This window comes from Salvelinus namaycush, chromosome 18, assembly GCF_016432855.1.
Source record: "Salvelinus namaycush isolate Seneca chromosome 18, SaNama_1.0, whole genome shotgun sequence".
Classification (NCBI taxonomy): Eukaryota; Metazoa; Chordata; class Actinopteri; order Salmoniformes; family Salmonidae; genus Salvelinus; species Salvelinus namaycush.
The window spans coordinates 5,657,460-5,679,929 of record NC_052324.1 but is presented as its reverse complement, the minus strand read 5'-3'; the positions used below and the strand labels follow the sequence as shown (position 1 = coordinate 5,679,929).

Sequence of the window (22,470 nt, the reverse complement as noted above, 5' to 3'; positions counted from 1 at the left end):
GCAGGGAGGTGTTAAATGATTCAGCATCTTCGTGTCTGCGTGCCGGGGTGGGGGGGACACAGAAGGGCACAAGGGCATATTTACAGCTTCTGCCTGACTAGCCTCTGTGCCCCAACCGACTGACTCCTCACCGCACAGACACCAGAATGCTTTCAAGGGCATGCCCTACTAATGGGCCCATGAGAGGGCTTCATCTGGCCTGCACACACACACACACACACACACACACACACACACACACTTTTGTCCTCTTTCTCTCTCATACACACAGACATGGCACATAACACACGCTCTTCCTCAGTCATTGTCTTACATTATAAATAAAATGTCTTACCTGGTCCCTCTTCTTACAGTCTCACTCCACACTCGAAGACCAAACCTGTTCCAGTCAGCACCATCTCTAACCGCTCTCTCTCTCTCTCTCTCTCTGCCTGTAGGACAGTGACATCCAGAAGAAGATAGACCATGAGATCCGGATGCGTGACGGGGCCTGTAAGCTGCTGGCTGCCTGCTCCCAGAGAGACCAGGCCCTGGAGGCAGCCAAGAGCCTGCTCACCTGCAACACCCGCATCATGGCCTACATGTCAGAGCTGCAGAGGATGAAGGAGGCCCAGGTCATGCAGAGGGTCGCACGAAGGTCAGATGGCACAAGGTAAGGGGACAGGGCATGGGTGTCGGGTTTTGGGCTGTATAGGAACTTAGGAACTTATCGCTGCATAAATGCTACTGTACCCATAGTGTAAATGTCTTTAATATGGTCTGGGTTGGCAATCGGTTAGGGTTTACAATTAGAATTTCCATTGTTGTCACCTCTCCCCCCCCCCCCCCCCCCCCCCATTTCTGTCTCACCTAGGTCATCAGATGCAGGGCCCATGGACGACAGACTACCCTGTAAGAGTAAGGTGGCCATCTCAGGTAGGCCCCGGTGATGTGCGTGTGTGCACAAATGTGAATGAGTGAGAGAGTCTGCGAAAGACAGCTAGCAAGAGACCGGGTCCCCATGTCTACCCAATAGCTGAGCTCCGTCTAGCCCCCTCGGGCCCTGACACCCTGCCTCCTCCTCCCCTATTACTCCGTGTCATTTCCTCATTCTTGGCCGCGTCCATGGCGACCTGCAGACGCTGTCCGTCAGGGGGGGTAAGGGTGGGATAGGGGTTGAGGGTAAAAGGGGGGTAGAATGAAGGAGGAATAGGTTGGGGTGGGGGAGAGGAATAAGTTAGGGGCGGAGGGGGAGAGAATTGGGGGGTTAGGATGAGGGGGGGTTCAGTGAAAGAGGTAATTAAAGAATTACGATGAACTGCTCTGGCGCAGTGGGACAAGAGGACAGGGGGGCTGTCTGTCTGTCTGGGACTGCTCACAGCTGGAGGGCATACAAACAGAGGTTGTGATTAATCATTGATTGACTAGGTAGACAGGAAGCCATTCAGCTAGTAGCTCCAGCGCATGGGCATACACAAATTCAGCACACACACACACAAGGGTAGGCACACACACACAGATCACACACTGAGTATGACAGTGACTGCCTGGTGGGAGGATTTTTAAAGGTCAGGGGTCTTCTACCTGTCGACCTGAGTGTGTGTGTACGTGCGTGCGTACATGCACTTACCTGCGTGCGTGTGTATATGCTTGTCCGAGTGTATATGTTACATTTGTGGTGGATTTCACTCGTCTGACTGTCCTTTGCCATTACAGACCTGCGGATTCCACTCATGTGGAAAGACACCGAGTACTTCAAGAACAAAGGAGGTGAGGAATCGGTGTGGTAGCACTGGTGTGAATCAAATCCTGTTCTATTACCCATCGCTCTGAGTTTGTGATGTGAGTTGACTGAGTGAAGCGAAGTGACTCAAATTGAATTTGGGTAAAGTGGTGTGAAATCAGGTGCACATAACTATGCCAACCTGGGCCCATACCCACAAAGCCTCTCAGAGTATAAGAGTTAGGGCTGGGACGATACCAGTATCACAATATTTTTTTTTACATGGGATAAATAAAAACACGAAGCAGACCAAACTCTTTGGTCCTTTAAAACCTGCTGTGTGTAAAATATTGTTTGCTGTAGCTTGGGAAATAAATACATGTGACTCTGGATGACGACACAATGGTGTTTGTTTCCAACGTTATCGCTGTCTTCCTCAAGAAGTTAAAGCCGCTTCGTGTTTTGTTTCCTTGCCACGATACAAACAAATATTGCGGTATTGGTATGGTCCCGGGCCCTATAGAAGTGCTGATCTAGGATCAGTTTCGCCTTTTACATCATAATGAATAACATTATATGGAACTGATCCTAGACCAAAAACTCTAAAGAATAAGAACTGACGTAATGAACATGTAAGCGTAACAGTTCTGCTCTTTTAAAAGGACTTGTAGATCTGAAGAACTATACAGCTATTGAAACAATGCAGCTCATTGACAAGCAGACATTCCTACAGTGAGTGATTTGGGATGATGGCCTCTGGCATAGAAATCTGCTGCACAGACAGCCCTTTTCTGTTGTCTTTGGCTGTGCTGCTGGAGCTGTGGTATGGTTTATGTTGACTGCTACTAGGGTTGCACCTTTTGGGGAGGTGGAACATCTATTCAGAGGTGGAAACGTTCCGTGGGAATTAACGGGAATATATGGGAATTAACGGAAATATATGCAAATAAATATTAATACCAATTAAATGTAGATGTTTTTTGCATTCGATATATTTACCATGTCATAGGGAGACAGAAACCTTATCATAAGTAGACATAATTTCAAATGATTAAATCCTTCCAATAGAAATAAAAAAACTATTTAGTTACGAATTGAACTTTAATTAAATGAGTTGACTATTCACATTGGATGATTTCACTGAACAACAAAAGAAAGGGAATATTGAATGATCCCCAATGATCCATCGCATCTTCCAAAAACGTTTTCAACATATACATCTGTAAAATGATAGTCTAGAAACTAAAGCTCTGGCTGTCTTCCTCTCAGGTTTCCATGTCTTCTCCCTGGACCTCCTCAATGTCCACCTCTTGAACATCAGACTCTGAGGCCTCATCTCTCACTGTTACTTTCCAACCTAGAGGATGGCTCGTTGTCAGCCTCAAAAAGCCTCAAATTTGCCTGGATGGCCACCAATTTTCCAACCCGTATTGGTCAGTCTGTTGTGTGCTTTGATGTGTGTGTTCCCAAACAAGGACCAGTTGCGCTCTGAGGAGGCTGATGGTGGTGGGATTTGGAGAATGATGGAGGCAACAGGGGAAAGAACCTCAGATCCACAAAGTCCCTTCCACCAGGTGGCTGATGAGATGTGTTGGCAAGACTGCCATATTGCATCTCCATCCCAAAGCCCTTGCTTGGAAGTGTACTTCGCCAGACTGCCAAGAACCTTTCCCTCATGCAGGCCAAGGTGGCGAGACACGGTAGTGATGACAACATTGGCCTTGTTGATCTCTGCACCAGACAGGATGCTCTTGCCAGCATACTTGGGGTCCAACATGTACGTTGTGACGTGGTATGGGCTTCAGGTAGAAGTCTTCACACTTTTTGATGTATTTCAGAACTGCAGTTTCCTCTGCTTGGAGCAACAGTGAAGTTGGCAGGGCAGTACGGATTTCTTCTCTTACATCTGCAAGCAGAGTCTGAACATTAGACAGGATGGCATTGTCTCCCTCAATCCGTGCAATGGCTACTGCTATAGGTTTCAGGCTGCTTACCACTCTCTCTCCCAAAATACATCATCCAGGAGGATCCTCTTGATGGGGCTGTCCATATTGGCAGACTGTGATATGGCCATTTCTTGGAGAGACTCCTTCCCTCCAGGAGACTGTCAAACATGATGACAACACCACCCCAATGGATGTTGCTGGGCAGCTTCAATGTGGTGCTCTTATTCTTCTCACTTTGCTTGGTAAGGTAGATTTCTGCTATAACTTGATGACCCTTCACATACCTAACCATTTCCTTGGCTCTCTTGTAGAGTGTATCCATTGTTTTCAGTGCCATGATGTCGTTGAGGAGCAGATTCAATGCATGAGCAGCACAGCCAATGGATGTGATGTGAGGGTAGGACTCCTCCACTTTAGACCAAGCAGCCTTCATGTTCGCAGCATTGTCTGTCACCAGTGCAAATACCTTCTGTGGTCCAAGGTCATTGATGACTGCCTTCATCTCATCTGCAATGTAGAGACCGGTGTGTCTGTTCTCCCTTGTGTCTATGCTCTTGTAAAATACTGGTTGAGGGGTGGAGATGATGTAGTTAGTTATTCCTTGCCCACGAACATTCGACCACCCATCAGAGATGATTGCAATACAGTCTGCTTTCTTTATGATTTGCTTGACCTTCACTTGAACTCTGTTGAACTCTGCATCCAGCAAATTAGTAGATAAAGCATGTCTGGTTGGAGGGGTGTATGGTGGGCAAAGAACGTTCAGAAATCTCTTCCAATACACATTGCCTGTGGGCATCAGAGGTCAACCAGTTGCACAGCTCGAGCAAGACATTCATCAGCATTTCTCTGACTACGTTCCTCCATTGAGTCAAAGAAACTTCTGATTCCAAGAGGACCGTGAGCTGTTGCTATCGATGAAGTGTCTGATTCATAATTTTCACCTCGAATAGAAGTAGAGGGACTTTTGTCAGAGGTTTCTTGTTGTGAGTGCTGAGGGAACATTATGCACTTTGGCCAAATGATTCTGCATCTTTGTTGCATTCTTCACATATGATTTGGCACAGTATTTGCAAATGTACACAGCTTTCCTCCTAAATTAGCTGCAGTGAAATGTCTCCACACATCAGATAGTGCCCGTGGCATTTTCCTGTAAAGATTAGAAAAAACAAATACAATTCCATGTAGATAAATAGTTAAGCAGTTAGATTAAACAACTCCTTTGTAAGATAAATGTTTTAAAATGAAACATGTTAGCAGGCTCAAGCAAGCTAAAACCCACATGGTAGCAAAAAATAACTAGCAGAAATTGTTAACGAGTTAGAAATGATTTAAACATACTTTGCTGTAGGCTACTATTTACTAGTTAACAAAAATCATGTATGTCATATAAAATATATTCACCCCACCCAGTATTATAATCAAAACTTACCAGAAAGCATGTAGTCCTTGGCTCAGACAGTGTAGTGTGAGCTCAATAGCATCTCATTAGTGTGCAAGATCTTGAGAATCAGCTGTTTTTATTTAACCTTTATTTAACTAGGCAAGTCAGTTAAGAACACATTCTTATTTACAATGATGGCCTACCAAAAGGCCTCTTGCGGAGACGGGGGCTGGGATTAAAAATATTTCAAAAATATATAAATATAGGACAAAACACACATCACGACAAGAGAGGAGAGACCTAAGGCAGCAACACATGACAACACAGCATGGTAGCAGCACAACATGACAACAGCATGGTAGCAGCACAACATGGTAGCAGAACAAAACATGGTACAAACATTATTGGGCACAGACAACAGCACAAGGGCAAGAAGGTAGAGACAACAATACATCACGCAAAGCAGCCACAACTGTCAGTGTGTGCATGATTGAGTCTTTGAACATGTGATGGAAGAATGCACTGTGCAATCAGAGGGTTGCAATTCCATTGAATTGGGGATTGTTTAACCAAAATATGCCACAAGACCTAGAATTGCCTTATGTGTATCCCTCAAAAAAAGTTCACTGTTATAAGCTTGCTTTTTTGATGAATTTAAGCAAAATTCCCAAAATTCCCGGGCTTAACTTCCCATGGAAAATTTCCGACTCTTTGCAACCCTAACTGCTACCTGTAAGGGTCACGAGTCACCACCTAATGGTAAAAAAAAGAACACAGAAATCCTTAGTATGGTCTGCGCCTCCCCGACAACTGGAATGAATTCATCTGCATGACCTAGTGGACCTATATGCATATAAATTAACTCCAGGAGGGACAGGTAGTAGGAGAGTCTAGGTGAAGTTTAATGAGGCAATTTGTCAAGGTCGTTAAGTGCAGTGGGAAGATAACGGAGCCCAATAGGGCATGGACAAACACTCGCACACACACTACACTCACACGCTCACACACATACTCTCTCTCTCTTCCTCAGAGCTGCATCGGTGTGCAGTGTTCTGTCTGCTTCAGGTGGGAGGGGAGATCCACGACACAGACATGGTGATGGTGGACCGGACACTCACCGACATCTGCTTTGACAACACCATCGTCTTGTACGTCTCCTCGTTCTGTTGGCTTGTGTTGTCTTGCGCTGCATTTACACAGGCTGCCCAATTCTGAACTTTCGCTCAATTATTGGCAAAAGAGCTAATCTGATCGGTCGAAAGATCAATTAGTGGAAAAAGATCAAAATTTGGTTTTCTGTGTAAACGCAGCCTTATTGTTTTATCTTTCCCCATGCTAAGTGTTTGGTGTTTATGTGCATGTTTAAGGTCATGCTTGTATTGAGAAGTTTATAAATCAAATCTATCAGTACCTGATTCTGTAAATAAAGTGCATTCGGAAAGTATTCAGACCCCTTGACTTTTTCCACATTTTGAAACATTAAAGCCTTCTTCAGAAATGTATTCAATAGTTTTTCCCCCTCATCAATCTACACACAATACCCCATAATGTCAAAACAAAACAGGAAATATCACATTTACATAAGTACACCTATATTTGGGGAGCTTCTCCCATTCTCTGCAGATCCTCTCAAGCGCTGTCAGGTTGGATGGGGAGCATCGCTGCACAGCTATTTTCAGTTTTATCGGGTTCAAATACGGGCTCTGGCTGGGCAACTCAAGGATACTCAGAGACTGTGGGCTTAGGGGTCATTGTCCTGTTGGAAGGTGAACCTTCGCCCCAGTCTGAGGTCCAAGTTTTCATAAAGGATCTCTCTCTACTTTGCTCCGTTCATTCGGCCCTCAATCCTTGCTAGTCTCCCGGTGCTTGCCGCTGAAAAATATCCCGACAGCATGATGCTGCCACCACCATGCTTCACCGTAGGGATGGTGCCAGGTTTCCTCCAGACGTGGCGCTTGGCATTCAGGCCAAAGAGTTAAATCTTGGTTTCATCAGACCACAGAACCAGCGGCCTGTCATGGTTGTCCTTCTGGAAGGTTCTTCCATCTTCACAGGGGAACTCTGGATCTCAATCAGAGTGACCATCGGGTTCTTGGTCACCTCTCTGACCAAGGCCATTTTCAGTTTGGCTGGGAAGCCAGCTCTAGGAAGAGTCTTGGTGGTTCCAAACTTCTTCCATTTAAGAATGATGGAGGCCACCGTGTCTATGGGACATTCAATGCTGCAGACATGTTTTGGTACCCTTCCATAGATATCTGCCTCGACACAATCCTGTCTCGGAACTCAACGGACAATTTCTTTGACCTCATGGCTTGGTTTTTGCTCTGACATGCACTGTCAACTGTGGGACCTTATATAGACAGGTGTGTACTTTTCCAAATCATGTCCAGTCAATTGAATTTACCACAGGTGGACTCTAATCAAGTTGTAGAAACATCTCAAGGATGATCAATGGAAACAGGATGCACCTGATCTCAATTTCGAGTCTCATAGCAAAGGGTCTGAATACATTTTTAATAGATTTGCAAAAATTCTAAAAACATTTTCGCTTTGTCATTATGGGGTATTGTGTGTAGATTGAAGAAGAAAAACATTCATTTAATCCATTTTAGAATAAGGCTGTAACATAACAATATGTGGAAAAGGTCAAGGGGTCTGAATACTTTCCGAAGGCACTGTATAAATATGTGTTTGCTGTGTGTGCATGTGCGTTATTTTTCCTTTACACTGTTACACATGCTTTGAATATCTATGTGTGTGTCTTTGGCTGTGTATAGCAGCGAGGCCAGCCCGGGCTTTGAGCTGCGAGTGGAGCTATACAGCTGCTGTTCGGAGGAGGACTACTCGGCAGGGAGCGCGCCCAGGAAACTAGCCAGCAAACTGAGTAGCTCTCTGGGGCGCTCGGCAGGAAAAAAGCTCCGTGTTGCCATGGACCCTGGAGCCTGCAGCCCCACCAGCCATGGAGGGGCAGCCACACTGCTGCTACCTGGACCTGCAGTGGCGTAAGTGGGTTTTGTTGTATCACATCAGCTAGATATTCACACACACACACACTGATACGCATTTCCATGCATACATTGAGGCTGCGTTTACACAGGCAGTCCAATTCTGCTCTTTTGCCCAATTAGAACAGTTAGTGGAAAAATAATCAGAATTGGGCTGCCTGTGTAAACACAGCCAAAAACAACCACACAAAGTCACTGGCGGACACACAGAGACACGTGTGCATTTAGTCCCACAGTCACACAGCTCACCAGTATCTCTGTTCTGTCCACAGGGGACCTAAGTACCACCTCCTGGCCCACACATCCCTGTCACTGTCACATGTCCAGGACAGCTTCCGCACTCACGACCTCAGCATCTCAGGCAACGGTAGGTCACAGTCTAGATGTGGTTTATCCATGTACAGTACTCATTTTCTTTCTGTCTTTCTTTCTTTCTTTCCCTCAGTGTCTCTCCCTCCCTCCCTCTCTCCCAGCAGGTATCTAGCTGACAGACAGCCAGTCAGAGTCAAGGTCGTAGTAATAAAGCACTCTAGCAGGGTCAGTGCCGTGTAAAACTCTAATGACGAGGGCTACAGGGGACTAGACACCCTTACATGTGCTGCTGCTTTATTCATTGCCCCTTACGGCTCTAATAAAGTTTGATGGGCACTTCACTGTTGTTCACAGCTCTCCCTGCAGCGGTGAGACTTTTATTCCCTGCTATTATTGTTGGTGTGTGTGTGCGCGAGTGTGCGTGCATGTGGTATATGTTCATTGTATTTATTTTCTCAACCCTCATTCATCCCTTTCTTTCTCCCTCTCCCCCTTCAGAGGAGTGTTCGTACTGGGTGCCTCTCTACGGCAGTGCGTGTTGTCGCCTGGCTGCCCAGCCTCACTGTATGACCCAGCAGATGATGAGTGGCTGCTTGAAGGTCAAGGTGAGTGTCTGTGCGTGTGCATTTGCGTGTGTGTGTTTGGCAGGAAAGCAAGACATGTGCGTAGGGCTCTAAAGTGCGACAAAATATTTTGTTGTGCGACCCCCATTTAAATCCAATCTACTGTATATGTGTTTTAGAAAATAATTGTTGTAATGATAAGGTTTTGCTTTACCGTTGTTTCCCTGGTGCAGGTTCATTAGCGTCATGCTTGCACCATTACTACAGCAAAAACTGCTTGTTTCTAGTCCAAACTTAGCACAACTCGGGATATGACCCAGATGTTGACACGGGAGGCGGATAGTACAGTTCTCAGATTATTTATTAGAAACAAAGGGCAGGTCGAGGGCAGGCAGAGGTTCGTGATCAGGTCAGAGTCAGGCAGGTACAGGACGGCAGCCAGGCTCGGGGTCAGGACAGACAGAGGTTCGTAATCAGGTCAGAGTCAGGCAGGTACAGGAGACAAAGGGCTGTGAGACAGGTTTAATCCTAGACACATGAAAAGTGGGATGTATACGGAGGGTACGGGGCTAAGGATCTTGGAGATGGGGAAAAGGCCGATTAAAACGGGGGGACAGTTTGCGGGACTCTACCCGGAGGGGCAGATCCCGAGTGTACAGCCATGCCCTCTCCCCGAGACGATGCCGGGGTCCGGTGGTGGGTCCGCCTGTCGTCGATTCCTGGAGGTGAAGAGCCGACCGGGCTCTCCTCCAGGTGCGGCGGACGAACATCTGGGCATAGTGTATGCTGAGCAAAGGACGGTGTTGCGGGCATACTCTACCACACGAGCTGCTGGCTCCAGGTGGTGGGGTTGGCGGAGACCAGGCAGCAAAGAGTCGTCTCCAGGTCCTGATTGGCTCGCTCCGACTGGCCGTTAGACCAGGGGTGGAACCTGGAGGACAGGCTGGCCGACGACCCAATGAGCGTGCAGAGCGCCTTCCAGAACTGGGATGAGAACTAAGGACCAAGGTCGGAGACCATGTCCACCGGGAAGTCCATGGATCTGGAAGACGTGCTACACCATGAGCAGGTGGCGTCTCCTTGGCTGAGGGTAGCTTGGGGAGAAGGATGAAGTGGGCGGCTTTGGGAAACTGGTCCACCACTGTAAGGATAACCATGTTGCCATTAGACGGGGGTAGACCAGTGATGAAGTCCAGGGATATATGTGATCAGGGACGGGAAGTGGTTGAAGGAGGCCAGCCGGAGCTTGCCGAGGAGTCTTATTCTGGGCACACGGTGCAGGCGGTGACGAATGCAGAGAGGTCAGGAACCAATGTGGGCCACCAAAAACTTTGTTGTACAAAGGCCAGGGTTCGACGGGAGCCAGGGTGGCAGGCCAGTCGAGAGGAATGACCAGATTCCAGAACCAAGGAACGGTAGAGTCTGGGACAAACATCCGGTTAGCCGAGGAGGATGGTCTTGGGGTCTGATGGTGTAGCAGTGGGGCAATAGGGGCGTGACAGCGCACCAGGCTTCACATTCTTGGACCCTGGGCGGTATCAGATGATGAAGTTAAATCGGGTGAATAACAGGGCTCATCAAGCTTGCCTGGAGTTGAGGCGCTTGGCGGTGCGGAGATATTCCGGGTTCTTGTGATCTGTCCATACTATGAATGGGTGTTCCGCTAACCAGTGCCTCCACTCCTCTAACGCCATCTTTACCGCCAGAAGTTCCCGGTTACCCATTTCGTAATTCCTTTCCGTGAAGTTGAGACGATGGGAGAGGAAAGGAAGGATGCAGCTTTTGGTCTTGGTCCGAGGCGTCGACCTCCACCACGAACTGTCGAGACTGATCTGGATGGATTAGGATGGGGACAGTATTGAATTGGTGTTTGATGTCCAAGAACGCCTGGTCTGCACCTGGAGACCATGTAAACGGGACCTTTGGAGAGGTGAGGGGGTTGCCCGGGTGCTGTAGCCCCAGATGAACCGGTGGTAGAAATTGGCGAACCCCAGAAAGCGTTGCTGCTGCACTCTCACCTTTTCAGGATTCATCAGGATGTTGCCAGGATGTTGCCTGCAGCTATGATGTACCCCAGCAAGGAGATTCAATTTTTTCCGCTTTGACGTACACCTGGTTCTCCAGAAGACACTGGAGGACATGTTCTTATGTCGAGTGGAAAAGCACAAGGATCAAGGTAGACGAATATGAACCAGTTCAACATGTCCCGGAGAACTTTTGTTTACCAGGGCCTGAAACACAGCAAGAGCAATGGTCAGTCCGAACGGCATCACCAGATATTAGTAGTGCCCGCTAGCCATGGTAAAGGGGGTCTTCCACTCATCCCTTCCCGGATCCATACCAGATGGTAGGCATTCCAGAGGTCCAACTTGGAGAAGATGGTAGCCCCCTGGAGAGGCTCGAAAGCCGAGGCGATGAGTGGAAGCGGGTAACGGTTTTTAACCCCGGTAGTCTATACATGTACGCAGGGTTTTGTTCTTCTTCTCCACAAAGAAGAACCCTGTGCCTGCGGGGGAGGCAGAAGGACGCATACCCCGTACAGCCAGGGAGTCCTCAATATACGTCCTCATCGCCTTGGTCTCCAGATCTGACAGGGGAAAAAGACGCCCTGGAGAAGGTCAATGGCACAGTCATAGGGCCGATGCGGAGGAAGCGCAGTGACACGGGCCTTGCTGAAAACATCCCGGAGGTCCTGGTACTCCGCGGAGAGGTCCGGGGCTTTTCCCACCCCGCAGGAAGAGGTCCCGGGGCAGGCAATGAATGGGCTGCGAACCAGTAGCCCATTCGATCAGGGGATTGTGCCTCTGGAGCCAGGAAAACCCCAAAACCATGGGTGCATGATGGGATTTGATGGGCAGGAACTGCATAAACTCACTGTGATTACCCGACACTCTCAGGTTGGTGTGGGTGACTCTGCCAATAGAGCCCCCATCCAACTCTCTGACTTCCATGGGAATGGAGAGGGGTTGTGTGGGGATTCCCAGCTCCAGCACCAGGGTAGCGTCCATAAAGCTCTCGTCGGCCCCAGAGTCTATGAGCACCCGGAGAGATTTGGACCGGTCACCCCACAACAGGGTAGCATGGAGAGGGGTACGAGCAATGGAAGATGGGAAACTCCCCATACGTCTCACCAGCGTACTTGTACAAGTACCTCCTTGATGAGCCTGGTTCTTAAATGGGCAGGTAGATATAAAAAATCGAATAACTCCACAATACAGACAGTTCTAGGTGTTAAGTCCGCGTAAGCACTCAGCAGGAAACAATCTAGCCCTGCCCAGTTGCATGGGCACCGGAGGAGACAACTCGACAGCCCTCGGTGTCCTCCGAGAGACTTCGGCTGCCATCGGATCCACTTGGAAATGTTGGCTTTGTGGATTTCCAGGATTCCTCGGAAGCGAGGTGGAAATCGAGGACGAGCATTGGCGACAGGGAACAGACTCCCTCTCCCTCCTACATTCCTGTAGCCGCCCATCGATCCGGATGGTCAAAGCTATGAGGGAGTCGAGGTCCAGGGGTAGCTCCCGGGCTGCGAGCTCATCTTTAATCACCTCCAACAACCCGTGAAGGAATTTGTCGAACAGGGCTTCCGGGTTCCAGGCACTCTGTCGCCAACATTCGAAAATCCAACACATAGTCTGCCACACTACGGGAATCCTGACGTAGTTTTAGCAGCATACGAGCCGCCTCCCTCCCAGACAACGGAGAATCAAACACTTTCCGTACGTCCGCCACAATCTGAGGCAAACAATGGATTGTTGCTCCCACACCGCCGTAGCCCAGGCAGGAGCCCTCCCGGACATCAGCGTTATCACATACGGTATCCTCGAGCGAGCCGAAGAAAATGAAGAGGGCTGTAACTCAAAGATGAGAGAACATTGTGAGAGAAACGCCCTGCAGGATCTGGGATCTCCAGCGTAGCACTCCAGAGGAGGTAAGCGGGGTTCTTGGGAAGCCGGGGTAGATTGGGGAGAAACACCGCTGGTAGTGGGGTAATTGTGACAGTCTGGGGGGTTACTGTAGTGACGGGCTGCCTCAGACAATCCACGGAATTTCTCCAGCAATGTGTTGAAGGCACGGTCCTGGCATTCCGCCAAGGTGTGGACTCCTTCCATAAGACCTTGAAGTAACTCCTCGCGTCTTCCAATGGTGGCTTCCTGGGAAGAGACGGCATTGTGGAGCTGGTTCGAGTCTGCTGGATCAGACATGGCCAGTTCGTACTATCACGGCTCAGGATATGACCCAGATGCAGACACGGGAGACGGATAGTACAGTTCTCAGATTTATTAGAAACACAGGGCAGGTCGATGGCAGGCAGAAGTTCGTGATCAGGTCAGAGTCAGGCAGGTACAGGACGGCAGGCTTGGGGTCAGGGCAAAATGGTCAGAACCGGGAAAAACTAGGAAACAGAACTAGAGAAACAGGAAGGCGAGAGAACGCTGGTAAGACCTGACAAGATGAACTGGCAACAGACAAACAGAACACGGGTATAAATAAATAGGGGATAATGGGAAGATGGGCGACACCTGGAGGGGGATGGAGACAAGCACAAAGACAGGTGAAACAGATCAGGGTGTGACAAAACTGTTCAAAGATCTGACCCATATTACAGGCGCAACAGTTTTTTCTTCTTGTCGAGGATTGGGGGCCCGCATTTTACATTCTAAAACTATTTTGGGGCCGTTAACCTTTTTGTTTTACAAAAAGTCACGTTTGTTTCCTCAGCTAGCTAGCTAACAACCTGGTAACTTTACCAGTATAGTCAAACATTTAGGGGTACAGAAAGAAAGGAAAGGGGTGGCTTCTTCAGATCAATGATCATAGCAATGAATCAGTGACAGATGTCTTGCATGTCCTCATCACAAACTTGACACTCTTAAAGAGACAGTGTAAAATGTTCAATGTAATGCGTCTCAATAGGAAAATAGTGCTTTTGCACAATGTAGAAATATAATATTCCACAAATGACTTGATTTAAATGACAGGTATTTGTATCAACATTTTAGCTTTTTATAATAAACAAATGTCTGTCTGTGTCTCTCTCTGTCTCTCACAGCAGTTGGGAGGTGACCCTCAGAGTTGGACGAATGTCTACGGCGTCCTTAAAGGGACAAACCTTTTCTGTTACCACCGGCAAGAGGATATGGAGGCTAACGTCGAGCCAGCATTTACCATCGCCATCAACAAAGTCAGTCTATAAAAAAAAAAAAGACTTTACCACATAGACACACACTCAAAAAAGCATGCTAGCTACGGATATAGGGATTATCTGATCTTTTAATGCCACCTCTATTATTATTAGTGATGTCTTCTTAACCTCTATGGGATCGGTGTCCCCCTGCGGGACAGTTGAGCTAATGTGATTAGCATGACGTTGTAAGTAACAAGACAATTTCCCAGGACATAGACATTTCTTATATGGGCAGAAACTTTCATTCTTGTTAATCTAACTGTACTGTCCGATTTACAGCAACTATTACAGTGAAAAAATACCATGCTATTGTTTGAGGAGAGTGCACAACAACAACTTTGATACATACATTCAGCTCTGAAGGTAAATAATGTACTTACATTCAGCAATCTTGCTCTGATTTTTAATCCTGAGGATCCCAGAGATAATGTTGCATAGTTTTGTTTGATAAATCAATTTTGATATTAAAATGTAGGAACTGGGTTCTACAGTTTGAACCCCTGCTGTGTCCTGGTCCTGAGCTACAGGCAGTTACAGTTGAAGTCGGAAGTTTACATACTTAGGTTAGAGTCATTTAAAACTCGTTTTTCAACCACTCCACACATTTCTTGATTACAAACTATAGTTTTGGCAAGTCAGTTAGGAAATCTACTTTGTGCATGACACAAGTAATTTTTCCAACAATTGTTTACAGACAGATTATTTCACTTATAATTCACTGTATCACATTTCCAGTGGGTCAGAAGATTACATGCACTAAGTTGACTGTGCCTTTAAACAGCTTGGACAATTCCAGAAAATGATGTCATGGCTTTAGAAGCTTCTGATAGGCTAATTGACATCATTTGAGTCAATTGGAGGTGTACCTGTGGATGTATTTCAAGGCCTACCTTCAAACAGTGCCTCTTTGCTTAGCTTCATGGGAAAATCAAAAGAAATCAGCCAAGACCTCAGAAAAAAAATTGTAGACCTCCACAAGTCTGGTTCATCCTTGGGAGCAATTTCCAAATGCCACTTTGTCATTATGGGGTATTGTGTGTAGATTGAGGGGGGGGGGGGGGGGAATTATTTGATCAATTTTAGAATAAGGCTGTAACATAACAAAATGTGGAAAAAGTCAAGGCGTCTGAAAACTTTCCAAATACACTATAAATGCTCCGTACATATTTTGCCTTTCTTGATTCTTGAGATACAGGCATTTGGAATGTTGTGCATGAACATATATCGAATTAATTTGATTAAATCGCCAAGTCCTAATACAACCAGACGGTCTCTCATAAGAGAGAGTCCAGTTGTCCCCAATGTTTCAAGGACAGAACTTATTCCTCTTTCCACCCTGTCTATTGTTGATCCCTGTTGGCCTTATTCTTTCTGCTGGGGCTCATTGAGTCGTGGTGACCCTTGACCCACAGTACAAAGCCCTGTTTTAGCTTCAGGCAGAGACCATTAAATCAGCCAACTCTGTGGCATCATGTATTAGTCAACAGCTCTGACTGCTTTGCTATCAGGATCAACGTGAGCCCAGAGTGAGCCCGAACAGGGCGCTGCTGCCATCTACTGGTGGCGATGAGGAAACACATTGCAGTACAGTCATTATAGTGCGTCCCAATAATATTGCCTTTCTCCTGAAATGTACCCTCGTTCACTACTTCCCAAAGCAGTGGTGGAGGTATTGGCTGTAGGGCATTTCCACCTCTTATACCAGTAATTTCCTTTCAAATCATTGAAGGGTAGTGAACAAGTGCACACTGGGAGGACGGAGAGATAATTGGGACGTAGCTGATAACTGGGCAGATTCATGCTTGAGGCTGACTCTACCGGACTTTACTACGTCAGTGACCGCTCTTTGTGTCAGTAAGTGCATTCACAATCTGCGTTGACAGACGTTAAAAGCACGATTCCATGCTTATTTTTGGGTGGGTATTGAAACATTTGGTTAATTCAACATCAGTAGCTTATTGTGTGTCTGTGTGTTAGGAGACGAGAATACGTGCGTCAGAGAAAGACCCCCACAGTAAGGCCCAGAGCATCTGCATCAGTAACCAGTACGGGGGAGAGGAGGTGACGCACACACTCTCGGCAGACAGTCGCGAAGAGACACACCGCTGGATGGAAGCCTTCTGGCAACAGTTCTATGACATGAGTAATTAAAATAATAATAATGACTTATTATTAACAATAATATTTTTTTATTTGATTTAATAATGTAAACTAATAATACATCTGTATTTTTTTACACGAGTAAGTAGGTTCTGATCACATGATTAGGGCCCTAGGTTCTTCATTGGTGAGGTCAGGAGGTAAGAAAAAACTCCTGACCCTCCTGGCCTTAGACATGATACACACTTTACACTCTAGGTTCTCAAATGCTCTTGTTCATGCATTTGCTCTTGCTCCTGATGTGTTGTTAGTGGTTTTCTCAGCTCTTGATTGGATGTTAAAAGGTGATTGACGGCTTCCCTCTTCCCTGCAGGCCAATGGAAGCAGTGCTGTGACGACTTGATGAAGATTGAGCTGCCATCACCCCGGAAACCAGCCATTGTCACGTCGAAACAGGGTTCTCTTTACCACGAAATTGGTAAGACAGCAACCCAAATGGATTCAGAAACGGTTGACTATATTGTCCAAAATACGTTTATATGATTCAGTAAGACGTTTTGGAAACTTGAGGGTCTCTTTCTGGTTTTATTCGTTTGTTTTAAATCTAGAACATACAGTAGGGTAACAAACTATTATGTTTAGGTTAGCGTAAATAAATCAATGAACGATATATCCAGAGGACGGTCCCCTTTCCGTAACTGCATGTGTGTGTTTCTGACTAGTTCTTCTAACAGTGGTGTGGTCCACCATACGCATGAGCTCTCCATCAGACTACTCTGAGCTACCTGCTACCACACTAGCACACCAGCCAACCTCTGTACTTGACAATGGATGGAAGTGTTCCTTTCTTTGACATGCTGCTGACTCACTTTCTTTCTCTCTTCCTTTCTCCCTCTCCTTGTGTGTCTCTCAATTTTTGTCCCATCTCCCCTCCGTGCCACTCACCCTTGTTCCTGTGATCAAATTACACCCCCTCCCCCCCCCCTAATATCATTCTTTATCCTTCATTATTAATTGTACACTCCAATCGAATGCTAATCTTCATATATTCAAAATGAACGTACTTTTACCTTGTCGCGCACGTCATTTCATTCCCCAAATGATATATCGCCATTATATTTTACTGCCTGTCAATGTACATTATACCTGCCCCCCTCCCCCTGGATCCTAGCCCCCCTCACCACCCCCTCTTGCGAGGGTCTCTTGCTGCAGGATAACGCCGTGTCTGCTGAGATTCGTGCTCTGCTCTCCTCCTATTACAACGACAGGTGAAGTACCAGTGGGGTCCACTACCCTCCCCCCCCCGTACTGGGCTCTCCTACCTACTGAGGAGTGTTAAAGCTGACATCCCTCAACTATCACCACCAAGTCTAGGCCTACCCTTCTCTCAACTTTATGAGCATAGCATCCTTCCACAGTGGAGTAATGACTTTCCTCTGCTCCTTCTAGTTATTGACACCTCTGATGACATCAGCACGGTGACGGACATCCTGACGCGGCAGATGCAGGAGCTGGAGCTGAGGAGCCAGCTGGGGACCTCTCCTCCCTGGATGTCCCTGTTCGAGGAGTCTCCTGGTGGCCCCCGCACCCCTCGGCTGGCCCGCCACAGCCCCCGCTCCCCCCACCGCCTCCCCCACAGCCCACTGAGCTCCCTGCGCTGCCCCTGGCCAGGCCTGCTCTCCTCAGATGCCAGCCTGACCTCAGACAGCGACAGCCCCTGCAGCACCAGCCCCTGCTCCCGCCACCGAGGCTGGGCCGAGCCCCTCTCCCTCTCCTCCCCCCGCTTCCGCCACCGAGGCTGGGCCGAGCCCCTCTCCCTCTCCTCCCCCCGCTTCCGCCCCCGCACCCTCTCCCTGGATGCCAAGCTTAGCACTCTCAGGGGCAGGGGGTATGGGGGGGTGTTACAGTGCTCCTGTCAGCCCCCTTCCTCCTCCTCCCTTGCCCCCATCCCGGCCCAATGCGTCCCCCAGGCCACCCTGTCCTGCTCCAGCTCCACCTCCAGTAACAGCTCCAGCGAGGGCAGCCACAGCCCCTCCTCGTTGGACGGTACCCCTTTCTCACGCCCCTCCTCGGCCCGCCGGAGCCTCATGAACTTGAGAGCCAAACTGGACCCCCGAAATTGGCTCCAGAGCCAGGTATAACCCACCTCAGACCCCCACTCATCTAAACAGTCTCCAGAGCAAGAGGTAACCCACCTCAGACCCCCACTTACTGTATCTAAACCACTGAGCCAGGGATAATCCACCTCAGACCCCCACATCATCCAAAGTCCTGGTAAGAACTGGCGGGAAGGAAGCCAGTCCCTCAGTTGAAAGAGTCCTGGTATTAACTGGAATTACTTTAGACTTAGGACATTCTGCGTCCAGCTCTTCACTGGGCTGTGTCAGTATCAATGGTCCACAGAACATGGGAGTCTTCTGCTTCCCGTTCTAATGGTAATGCTGGTTAGGAAATTGAAGAAAAAGTTTTTTTGTTGATGATATAAACGCAATATCTCTAGGCTCTGCGCATCTGAAATCTCCAACTGGAAAGGGCAGCATCTGTCAATCAAAGACTAGCGCTTCCTCGTCAGTCATCTAAGCCATACACCCTTCAATATGAACATGATTTCATAGCATCTTGTTAGTTCAGCTGTGGTATTTACTTACTGTATGTGCTGTATTTTGGGTTTGCAGTGTTTGGGCAGGGCAGTGAGCATGTGGCCAAGTGAACTGTCAAGTGTATGGGAATGTTTAGTGTCTATATGTGGTCATGGAGTTGTTGTTACCTGTACCAAAAAGACTCACTGTGATCTATCCAAATGACTAGACCCGTCACCTGTTTTATGAATTCATGCCTAGAAGGAGCAAGTATACTTACGCACCGATTTGCTTATTGCATGATTGTGCTCAAAGTCAAAGAATGCGTTGCCGGAGATCTTAACTGCTCAGAAGGTGAATGAATTGAAAGCTCAACTTAACGCAACAGTTCCCCCAATAATTTACTGTACTACTTGTTCCTACTGTTCCTACAGGGTCACGTCGAGGTTCCTAGAACCTCCCCTACATTCATTAACACATTGTAGGCCTACTACACACCAACCAATATTTAAGATTTCTGTTAATCACTTATGGAGTAATTATAATGAATTGAAGTTAGCTAAAGGTAACGTACTACATAATCACGAGAACCCATATTAACTTGTTACACTGCCTCGTTGCGGTATTGCGTGCAAATGTACCGACTTTGAAATCTGGGCCGGCCCCTCAAAATCCCCTAGAGTTAAGTTGTAGGCCTAGATGGTTTTGGAATGGAGAGGCATACGCTTTGGATGTCCTTGTCAATCTTTAATATGCCCCTACTAGCAGGCAAGGATTTCCTCACAAACTATACTCTGTTGATGAAACCAATACTCTGCATGGAGAACAGTGTTGCTGGGTGGTTTAAGCCCCGTGCTACAGCTCTTCTCAGTTCAAGGGTATTTTAATATCATCCAATTCAGTTAGGTTGGCAAATGTTATGTATTTGAGAATGTATAACCTGGCAATGCACATACATGGGTGAAGAGTTTAGATATCCCACCTTTGACCTTGTGGATTTATAGCTTAGTTTGTGGTACAGTCATAACCTTATGGCCTGAAAACCGGTCCCAGAATTATCTCTCTCACACACACACACACACACACACACACACACACACACACACACACACACACACACACACACACACAGTACCAGTCCACTCATTCTAGGGTTTTTATTTATTTGTACTATTTTCTACATTGTCGAATAATAGTGAAGACAGAAAAACTATTAAATAACACATGGAATTATGTAGTAACCTAAAAAGTGTTAAACAAATCAAAATATATTTTAGATTCTGCAAAGTAGCCACCCTTTGCCTTGATGACAACTTTGCACACTCTTGGCATTCTCTCAACCAGCTTCACCTGGAATGCTTTTTCAACCATCTTGAAGGAGTTCCCACATATGCTGAGCACTTGTTGGCTGCTTTTCCTTCCTTCCCTCTGCGGTCCAACTAATCCCAAACCATCTCAATTGGGTTGAGGTCGGGTGATTGTGGAGGCCAGGTCATCTGATGCAGCACTCATCACTCACCTTCTTGGTCAAATAGCCCTTACACAGCCTGGAGGTTTGTTGGGTCATTGTCCTGTTGAAAAACAAATGGTAGTCCCAACCAGATGGGATGGTGTATCGCTGCAGAATGCTGTGGTAGCCATCCTGGTTAGGTGTGCCTTGAATTCTAAATAAAATCACTGACAGTGTCACCAGCAAAGCACCCCCACACCATCACACCACCTCCTCCATGCTTCACGGTGGGAACCACACATGAAGAGATCATCTGTTCACCTACTCTGCATCTCACAAAGACACTGCGGTTGAAACCAAAAATGTACAATTTGGACTCATCAGACCAAAGGACAGATCTCCACCGGTCTAATGTCCCTTGCTCGTGTTTCTTGGCCCAAGTAAGTCTCTTGTTATTATTGGTGTCCTTTAGTAGTGGTTTCTTTGCAGCAATTCGACTATGAAAGCCTGATTCACGCTGTCTCCTCTGAACAGTTGATGTTGACATGTGTCTGTTACTTGAACTCTGACGTATTCACTTGGGCTGAATCTGAGGTGCAGTTAACTCTAATGAACTTTTCCTCTGCAGCAGAGGTAACTCTGGGTCTTCCTTTCCTGTGGCGGTCCTCATGAGAGCCAGTTTCATCACAGCGCTTGATGGTTTTTGCAACTGCACTTAAATGTTCCGCATTGACTGACCATGTCTTAAAGTAATGATGGACTTTTGCTTATTTGAGCTGTTCTTGCCATAATATGGACTTGGTCTTTTACCAAATAGGGCTATCTTCTGTATACCACCCATACTTGTCACAACACAACTGATTGGCTCAAATGTATTAAGGAAAGAAATTCCACAAATTAACTTAACAAGGCACACCTGTTAATTTAAATGCATTCCAGGTGACTACCTCATGAAGCTGGTTGAGAGAATGCAAAGCTGTTGCAAAGGTTGGCTACTTTGAAGAATATAAAATATTTTTTGATTTGTTTAACACTTTTTTGGTTACTACATGATTCCATATGTGTTATTTCATAGTTGATGTCTTCACTATTATTCTACAACGTATAAAATAGTTTAAAAAAATAAAGAAAAACCTTGGAATAAGTAGGTGTCCAAACTTTTGACTGGTACTGTATATATAGAACATCGCAATCGATTATGCAAGTAGGCAATACAGGAATTACTGATCTATAGCAAATATTGTGTTTAGCTTTTTCTTTAGATAGTGCAGTCTTTTACCTACTAAGAAATGCCAACCAGGTGATTGTAGTAGTTAAATTATGATAAGGTGGGCAGGGCTAAATGTGGTTGGCCCCCCTGGTCTATGCATTGAAGCCTATCAATCCCTCCCTGTTACTTTGTTTATGATGGACTGTAGGCTATGATATGTTACTGTGTTCCAAGGGCTCACAGCTGGCTCACTCATTAAAACAACTGTAAATGCTTCAAAGTGGCATTTGTTACTGTAAAGGTTTTTGTAAGTTAACAAAACTCGTTCTCCTTTCTTTTTGTTAAAATATAATTTACATTATTGATTTTGTTATAAATACAGCTCAATTGATTTTATTTTAACAGTTGATTTCAGATCTATAACTGCATCCGGTAGATAACATTAAATGTTAACCATGCAAGTGTCCTGTGTTGTTTAAATATGTAACATAACGATAATAAATGATTTGTCAATTTAGAACAGCCATTGTTTTTTTGTCATGTCTGTCTCATTTTAGTGGAAACGATTAGAGTATCATTTGATATGTAGAGGAGAAAAGCTATTAGCCAACTAGAGCAGGGCTGTTCAATTCCTGTCCTGGATGACTGAAACAATTCTGGTTTGTTTCTACCTGGTAGTTAATTGGTGTCCCAGGTCTGAATCAGTCCCTGATTATAATGAAAGTATGATGAGAGCCCTCCAGGACCGACATTGAACAGCCCTGCTCTTTTTGTCAATGTTGAACAAAGGCCCGCACACTGAATATGCTCCCAATTACCACTTTTATTGACAACGTTTCGATCCACAAGGATCTTTGTCAGGTCAAATGGACTATGTGCTCACATACTCAAATATATACACATTTCACCCCATATGACCATTCAACACATGGGCCCGATTCTGACCCGAGTTAAGCGCGTGTAAATGGAACATTATTCCATTTATGCACTTTTCTCTGCGTATTCTGACCTTGAACTTAAGCATGAGAATA

The 22,470-nt window shown here is 46.5% G+C and overlaps 1 protein-coding gene across 1 annotated transcript in view; it reads left to right on the top strand.

Annotated features, from left to right (window-relative positions):
• LOC120063047 (rhotekin-like) overlaps positions 1-19,908 on the top strand; it is a 90,270-nt gene extending 70,362 nt beyond the window's left edge. Inside the window, exons 2-12 of the mRNA XM_039013168.1 lie at positions 438-652; positions 854-915; positions 1,696-1,749; positions 6,063-6,180; positions 7,810-8,034; positions 8,310-8,404; positions 8,848-8,954; positions 13,966-14,097; positions 16,078-16,243; positions 16,574-16,678; positions 17,650-19,908. Coding sequence (XP_038869096.1) covers positions 438-652; positions 854-915; positions 1,696-1,749; positions 6,063-6,180; positions 7,810-8,034; positions 8,310-8,404; positions 8,848-8,954; positions 13,966-14,097; positions 16,078-16,243; positions 16,574-16,678; positions 17,650-18,341 — 1,971 coding nt within the window. The 3' untranslated portion in view covers positions 18,342-19,908. The remainder of the gene's footprint in view (positions 1-437; positions 653-853; positions 916-1,695; positions 1,750-6,062; positions 6,181-7,809; positions 8,035-8,309; positions 8,405-8,847; positions 8,955-13,965; positions 14,098-16,077; positions 16,244-16,573; positions 16,679-17,649) is intronic.
• Positions 19,909-22,470: the final 2,562 nt, after the last annotated feature.